At 31.8% G+C, this 8,808-nt stretch overlaps 1 protein-coding gene across 1 annotated transcript in view; it reads left to right on the plus strand.

Moving 5' to 3' along the window:
* Positions 1–4,484, plus strand: part of LOC145307420 (uncharacterized) — a 178,204-nt gene extending 173,720 nt beyond the window's left edge. The window contains exons 35-37 of the mRNA XM_080149854.1: positions 1,951–2,058; positions 3,422–3,476; positions 4,344–4,484. Coding sequence (XP_080005980.1) covers positions 1,951–2,058; positions 3,422–3,450 — 137 coding nt within the window. The 3' untranslated portion in view covers positions 3,451–3,476; positions 4,344–4,484. The remainder of the gene's footprint in view (positions 1–1,950; positions 2,059–3,421; positions 3,477–4,343) is intronic.
* Positions 4,485–8,808: the final 4,324 nt, after the last annotated feature.

Raw genomic sequence — 8,808 nt, forward strand, 5'->3', positions numbered from 1 at the left:
CCGGCAAAAACAGGCAGTTAAACTTCTGTACCCCTACTTAACCCCCTAACAGACCCCCCTCCCCTCTATCTCGGCTCCTGTTACAGATAGAGACGTAAAACTTTTTTCAGTGGTTCATGTGTATTGTTAGAGAAAATTATTTTTTCTAGTCATAGCGGTCAGACCGCTCCTTATCCGCTTTTTAGCTGTCAGCTGCGGCCAACCATTTTACCGCCAAAATTGGCAGTTTCCGTTATTTGTCTTTTTTGGTGATGGTCAGAAAAAGTATTTTTTTTTGTTATAATAAAATAATAGCTCGTCATAATAAGCTAAAAAGCGGATAAGGAGCAGTCTGACCAGCTATGACTAGAAAAAGTAATTTTCTCTAAAAATACACATGAATCAACAGAAAAAAGTTTTACATCTCTATCTGTAACAGGAGACGAGATAGAGAGAGGTCTGTTTTGGGGTTAAGTAAGGTTACAGAAGTTTAACTGCCTGTTTTTGCCGGTTTCAGTGCTGGAGGCGCCAATTTTTTTAAACTGAGAATAATATCTTAAAAAGTTGTAACTATAAACAGATACAAATATTATTTAGCACCGCCAACTGCCATTTTACCGCCAATTTTGGCGGTTTCCATTATTTGTCGTTTTTTGGTGATGGTCAGAAAAGGTATTTTTTTTGTTATAAAAAATAATAGTTTGTCATCAAATTTGGTTTTCTTAGCTATAAAATTGGCTGCTCTACAGCAGTTTTAATATTTAGCGGCTGGCCTCTAAAAAGTGGATAAGGAGCGGTATGATTGCTATGACTAGAAAAAGTTATTTTCTCTAAAATACACATGAACCACCAGAAATAAGTTTTATGTCTCTATCTGTAACAGGAGCTGAGACAGAGGGGGGTCGGTTAGGGGGTTAAGTAGGGGTACAGAAGTTTAACTGCCTGTTTTGGTGCTGGAAGCGCCAATTTTTTTAAAACTGAAAATAATATCTTATTAAGTTTTAACTATAAACAGATAAAAATATTATTTAGTGCTGCCAACCGCCATATTTAACTGCCAAAATTGGCATTTTTCGTTATTTGTCGTTTTTCGGCGATGGTCAGAAAAGATATTTTTGTTATGAAAAATAATAGTTCGTCATAAAATTTGGTTTTCTTAGCTATAAAATTGGCTGCTCTACAGCAGTTTTAATATTTAGCGGATAAAAAGCGGATAAGGAGCAGACTGACTGCTATGACATGCACATACACATGAAACACCAGAAAAAAGTTTTACATCTCTATCTGTAACAGGAGCTGAGATAGAGGGGGGTCTGTAAGGGGGTTAAGTAGGGGTACAGAAGTTTAACTGCCTGTTTTTGCCGGTTTTGGTGCTGGAAGCGCCAATTTTTTTTTAACTGAGAATAATATCTTAATAAGTTGTAACTATAAACAGTAAAAAAAGTGACAAAAAAAGATATTTTTTAGGCCTTTTCAATAGGCAGTTTTGAAATCCCGTTATTTCATAAAAAAATTTAAAATGCTTAGAGAATGGCTTGGAAGGTGAATTTATGTGTTCTGCATATTTCAACTTAAACACATAAGGCCTAAGATTTGATATCCTAAAAATCTTTTGTCAAAGTCTACTCTACACCTAGCGCTGGCGATTTAATTTTTCACAGGTATAAAATGCATGATTTTAGAAAACTGACTGGTGCTAGGTGTAGAGTAGACTTTGAAAAAAGATTTTTTGGATATAATATCAATGGCCTATTACTGAGATATTGTTAAAACCGCCGTGCTACCGTTATCTGTTGTTGTTTTACATGCCTGGTGCTAGGTCGCCAGTAGAGATAAAGAGCTGAAATTTTGTACATGTATTTCTAGGCACCTAAAGTAACTTTTTAGGTTAGCAGAAGAATGAAATTCGAGAAAGGGTATTTTCATGAAAAGATCTAATGTATATTATCTGATAATCAATAAATATGATAGGGAACACAGCTTTGGATGAGGCTCTTCAAGAGCCTCATCCAATGTTTTGGGGCACTGAAGAAACAATGAAAAGAAAGAGAGAAATAGCAGATATACTTAGAGAAAATGGTAAGCTTGTAATTATAACTACAGTTATCCTTTCATTCAGATTTTCATGAATTTTTTCTATTGGTCACTTTCAATGAAATAGATTAAGGGTGGGGGAGGGTTGTTAGGAGCTGGGTTCAGAAAATAATGAATTTATTGAAAAAAATAGTCTTTAGTTTATTCAATAGGCATGCAGAACGGAGGTAATGAGGGTTTTATCCACCCTTAGTGCAAAAATCAGGAATAGGGGGGTGGGGGGAGTCTTGGTCATAAAGACAAACAAGTAATAAAGTTTTTGATTTGTTCTTTGATAACCACTAAACTAATTGAGTTGAAAATTCCTAGGATGGTTTAGGACTTTTTTAGTTTATCATTTTATATGATGATTTTGTGGGTTTTTTTCTTTCCCCCCCTTAACCCTTTACAGTCGGGCCCCTTGCCGCACCTTAATCAGTCGGGGGGGGGGGGGCGTTCAACGCCCCCCCTTATTATCTCAGTTCCTATTAGAGCTAGAGGGCTAAATTTTTTTTTGCAAGTCCCCTGTTTGATAATGAATTTCCGACCTTTTATAAGTCTAAGTCAATTTTCGCTTCCTTCACCCATTTATTTAACAACCTTTGTTTTTAGGTCCTTTTTTACTTAAAAATTTCAAACGGCTGTAATTTTCTTATTTTTGAAGCTAGAAGAAAAATTTTTTTCCAGAAAATGTTTATCTTTATGTAAATTTTACATTAGAAATATCAAAATATAAATTTCAGCGGCCGCAGCTGTACTTGGCAGCTGCCAGCCGCCGCAGTCGGCAGTCGGCGGGAAAACGGCGGCGGATCTCCATGAAATTTTAATACGTTATGTAAACATGTAAGAAAAGCTTAAGTTTAAAATTTGAAGTCTCTAAGTCAAAAATTGCGGCCACAGGAGCCTTTTAAACATTTCTGGAGACCTGGAGGATCAGGACCTGCAGGATCATACCTGGAACCTGAAAGTGACTTGAACACCTGTATTTCATATAAGGATGTACTACTAGAGGATTTTTTAGTATTTTGGTATGATAAAATGCTTTGTTTTAGTCAAAAAAATATTTTTGCTCTTTACCTGGATGACCCTGCCAGGTTTGCTGGCATCCTGTGCCCGCCAGGATGGAGATATTCAAAAAATTCCAACTCTCAGTTATGTGTCATACCCATACTTAAAAAGTCAAGCAGTTTGGGCTCTTCATCTTTCACACACAGAAAATGAGATAGAAAAAACCGGATGGGGGGGCGTTCAACGCCCCCCCCCCCCGACCGTTAAGGGTTAAAAAACACTGCCACCAGATGTTATTATTAATAATTCATTGCAAAAAAATACATTTAAAAAGATTTAAAAAGTTAAAACCTTTTTTTAGGAGCAAAGAAAGGAAGTGAAATTGAGTAAAGTCAGAATAACAACAATATAACAAGGTAAAACATTGATATAAATATAAGGAACAAAAGGGTTAGCTATATTAGTGCCTTCCTTCAATGTATAGATGAGATGAAGTAAAAAGAAGAAAGTCCGTTAATTTCATATACTAACTTACCTGAGCTGGATCTTTAAATCATTCATTGGTGCGCAAAATCAGGGTGAGCCAACTTTCCACCAATGAGAGCACAGCATTTTACCAAATGCCGTGCTGTGATTGGCTGAAATTCAGCGCACCCCGATTTAACGCACCATTGAAATGATTTAAAGATCCAGCTCTGAACAACTATATATCCATTTTTTGCTTATCTATATACATCTAGTAATTACCTTTTCAAAAGTGTGGCTTTTCTATAATTTGGCTTGGTATGTCTCTAATAGTTTGTTCTTTTTCTTTATTTAGACAAAAATAAATCTATATATAGTTTTGTTTTGACTTATACATTTATATTCTTCTTATTTAACTCTGACACTCTACAAGTATTTATGTTTGTTTGTCCTACTGTTTCAGGGCTATGCTTTTATACATAATGTCATAGTTGTTATCTTATAGTCTGTGGACTATATAAGTAATATTTCTCTTATATAATCCTTAATTCTAAACCTATATTTGTTTAAATTTAAAAGGCAGGAGATGTTTACCTTTATATCAATATATATTTTTATTTATCTAAACATATATATATATATATATTTGCCTATCTCAAATTATCTAATCTGAAAATTATAATGAACAGACAAAAAACCTTTTCTAATTTTTAGCTTCTTTTATCTATCTATGAATTTTTCCTGTCCATCTGTTTAAATCTTATATCTGTTATTAATTCCAATATAATTTTGATTAATTAATATAACAATTATTTCAGAACAGAACTGCTTTGGGTCAACAGAATGATTACCTACAATGCTTTATTATCTGGATTTAAAACAAAAAACTGTGCCTTTTTTATAAAAATTGATTATTGTAAGATTCATGATTTTCAAAATAAGAATATTTAGATTTTAAAGTTTTTTTACTTATCATTTTAATTTTGTTTACTAGCTAGGTTTCTTTCAATTTATTTTGTCTGTCAGTTACAAGTCTAAAAGAGCTATTTTAATTTAAATCTTGAGTCTTAAAAAGATGCTTTATATGTTCTAAAAGGTTTTATGGATATAATCAATCCTTGACTCTTAATATGATTTGTTAGATGTTAGTTATAATATTTAGTGTTGGTACTCTGATGATGAATTGTAATTTATATCCTATTATAACTATAATAACAATATCCATAAAAGCAAAGCTCTAAAGATAGAGGTTATTCATATGGACATAAACTTTTCTAGAGGGTCAGAACTTAATTAGCAGTATATTAATTTTTATTATGAAATGAGATGAAATATATAAAATACAGATGTATATACTGTTTAGAGAAATACTCGCATTTTTAGGACTTGATTATGGAGATGCTTAGCTATAGATATTATACCTTGTTGTTCTGGGAATCAATATCAAAAAATAAGATGAATTAAAAAGATCTGCATGGTTTATATGAACTTTGGGTCTTTCTGGTAATGCTCATAGAGTTGTTATCTTTTTAAATCGAACCTAACTGTTACAAGAATCATCGTGCAAAGTTTAAAATTGATAAGAGCTAACCCTAAGTTGTGGCCAGACTCTATTTATAGAAAATCTAAGATTTCAAAGAGTGGTAAAGTTTTTTTTGTGTGTCTATTAAGATCTCAACAACTGAACTGATGGATGAATTACTCAATTTTATATAAATTTAATAAGGGTCCTGGATAATATACCTTAATGATGTTATATTTTAATATTTAAACATTAAAATGGTTTCAGGCTATTTTCTGCCACCTTACTCTTCCATAGAATATAGATCCCCTTGATGTTTTTAGTGTTTATAGTGATTTGATTATAATAATCAATGAAGGTACTCAACTAATGTTAGTAGTGCATACTTTATCATTGGAATATATCAATTTAAAAGATATGAAAATACTCAATGAATATACTCCTTATAATAAAGTAACAGGATGTCTGACTGTCTGATTGTTTGTGTGTACCAAAGGATCTTGCTAACAGCTAAACCGTCAGGCTCTTCTTAACAGGGTAGCTTCACATAGGTCTCTGGAAGGTTTATAACTATTTTGGGGGAGGGTACCATCACCCTCCCAAGAGAAATTGCACCTAGGTAAAAAATTAATAAAATTAAAAACTAAAATCTGCATGCCAGACAGCTATCTTTACATACTGGATGATTCAAGCAAAAATCCTACTGTCAGAAACTATGGCAAGTAGTAATCAAGGTAATTTATAAATGTTTAAACCTAATAAGCAGAACATTAATTTATAAGTCTACAAGAAATTGTTTATAAATTTGTTGCAAAACTTAGTATCTAAATACATAATACACAGTAAAAAGACATAAATTTAGCGTTTAGCATGAACTTAAGTTATATACACAGACAAAAATCCAGTTACTTTTATAATAGAATTACAATATACATTATATCAACCTATCATTAACTGGAATTTTTCAAATTTAACTTAACGGATTTTTATTTATTCACTTCATGTATTTTTTCATTTTTAATTTTAAAATCTTTGGAACTCTTCAAATAACAAAAATTTCTAGATAATCCTTACAATAAAGTAAAAGGATCTCTGTCTGGTTGTGTGTATGTCTGTCTGTCTATACAGATGATCCAATATGGTTCCATTTCTTAGTGTAGCATCACATATGTCAAGGAAAGATTTTGGGTGTGAGTTCCACAACTCTTCTAAGAAAAAATGTCCCTAGAAAAGAAATGCCCCCTGAAATTCTTCTATTTCCTTTTTAAAAAACTAATATATAAAGCAGAGTGGGTCGACTTCCTAAGAGCCACTAGAGGCTTCTAGAGGCTTAGCCTCTAGTATATTATAAAGAAAGTAAAATCTGTGTATATATGAAGAACTGGGTCTGCATGTGTGTGTGTGTTTGTCTGTATCTAAGGATCTCGCTAATCACTGAACCAAAATAGCTGTCCTTTACAATGTAGCTTCTATTAGGTCCTGGGAAAGTTTTTACCTATTTTGTTAGAGGGTACCACCACTCTCCCATGAAAAATAGCCAAACAAAAATCCGCAGTCAAAGTCTTCCCTTCCTACAAGGATCATAGTAGGTACATATAGTGTTATAAAAAATAATAGGTAAATATAGAGTTATAGAAAATCTTGGAGAAAAAATAAATAATACAAATTCAAATAAATAAATAAATATTTGTATAAACTTGATTACTATGCTGTTCGCCATTTGCCATTTCAGAAATCAAATGAATAATACAATTATTTCAATAAAATAAAATTTGAAATGATCACAGGGACTTTCTGATGACAACTTTAACATATTTTATTGGAATGTTTAAAAATCAAGGTTTTAGACAAATAGGATGTTTCTTAAAATAGAATCACTTCTTAATTATTAAGATTATAATAAATGGTTGAAAAATTTAAACACGTTTAGTTAGTAGGAAAGAAGGGAACATTGGGCTGTTTATAATAATAATAATGAATATATGAATCAATATTCCAGAAATTAGATCAATCAAATTGTTTTATCAAGTAAAAGTTAAAAATCAACATGTTTAAAATGGATGTACTGACATTCTGGTAACGATTGGCTCATTGCCTCACTAACATTAGTGAGGCTCGCTAAAATTTTGTTTATTAAAAAATCCTCCTAAATCGCATTCAAATCTACAAAAATTAAACAAAGTCTTATGTTAATAACTCTTTTATGATTTTATTTTACATTTGTAGATTTTTTATGCGATTTTGGAGGATTTTTCACAAAACATTTTAGCGAACCTCACAAATTATCAACAAATTTATTTATAATTTGTTTCAACTTTTATACATTTATATTTTGTTTATTTGGTTCTGACACTCTACATGTTCATTTATCCTACTGTTTTAGAGCTTCGCTTTTATACTGGTTGTTAAACTTATTTTTCTAGAATTTGTTGGAAATATTAGTCATGACTATAACTCACATTTATTGATATACCTGATTTTTAAAAGTGAAGCTTTTCTATAATTAGGGTCCGTCCGTCTGTCACAGAGAGATAGATTTTTTATTAATTTAGGCATAAAAGAATTGTCCTATCGATTTCAAACTTTGCATGTTGATTCTTGCAGTAGTTAGGTACGATTTAGAAAGAGTAGCAACTCTATAATCATTACAAGACTGTCCGTACGTCCATTTTGATTTTTTTTACTTTTTTTACAACAAATTTCTCTGTGATCTAATCATCTGATTGATCTGATTTTTGGTATAATGTATATTGTTATGAGCGAAGCAACTCTGTAATAAAGACCTAAAAGTGTAAGTATGTCCATTAACATTATCTTGTATCAAGCAGTTTTTCAACAAATTTACTTACAATGTTTCTTCGTCTCTTACGCATTTATATTCTAATTATTCAGTTCTGATACTATATAAGTGTTAATGTCCGATTGTTCCACCGTCTCAGTGCTTCGCTTTTATGGATGTTGTCATCCTTGTTTAATTTAAAACCAATCCTAAGGTGAAGGGATCTCTAAAGGGGTATATGTGCTATCACACTACAAAGCTACTACATAATTTAAAATATCCAGGGATCAAAGGGATAAGAAAATGGCTGTTAAATTGATAGTTATCACAAATGATGATACATAAAATAACCTTTTATGTAGATTATAATAAGAGGTTTATCTATTTTGCTAACTTATTATGGGTTAGCTTCAAACTTCCAAAAAGATTAAAATTTTGATTGTATATTGTATAATAAGTCGTCTTATTGTTCATTGTTAAATTAATGATGATGTAGCTGAAAATAGCTTTTGCAATAGTTGGGTTATCTGTCGTACAACTTCGGAAATTAGGGAACAAATGGGAAATCAATTTTCAGTTGATGTTATTATGAGCTCTCACCACCAGGTACATTTAGGGATAAGACAATGGAAATGGAAATGAAATTGGTGTACATTATTGGTTGAAAACTTTAGACACTGATGCTGTGAGTATTGGTGCAAAAAATATGACGTAACAAAAAAATTAGCCAATGAGAGGCCACTATAAATTTTACCATTGGTCAATAACGGCCTCTCATTGGCTAATTTTTTTTGTTACGTCATATTTTTTGCACCAAAACTCACAGCATCTTAGACACTACTAGTTTGTAATCAACGAGAAAGCCTAAAATGTTACTTGTGACGTCATAATAATCAATCTCTTTTTTGGGGGGTGTCCTTTCCCACTTATCCAATCATCCTTCCTTTTCAGACTTATTTTCATGACGTCACACTTGACATTT

The sequence above is a fragment of the Acartia tonsa genome, chromosome 15 (assembly GCF_053477335.1).
Source record: "Acartia tonsa isolate MP-2025a chromosome 15, ASM5347733v1, whole genome shotgun sequence".
NCBI lineage: Eukaryota > Metazoa > Arthropoda > Copepoda > Calanoida > Acartiidae > Acartia > Acartia tonsa.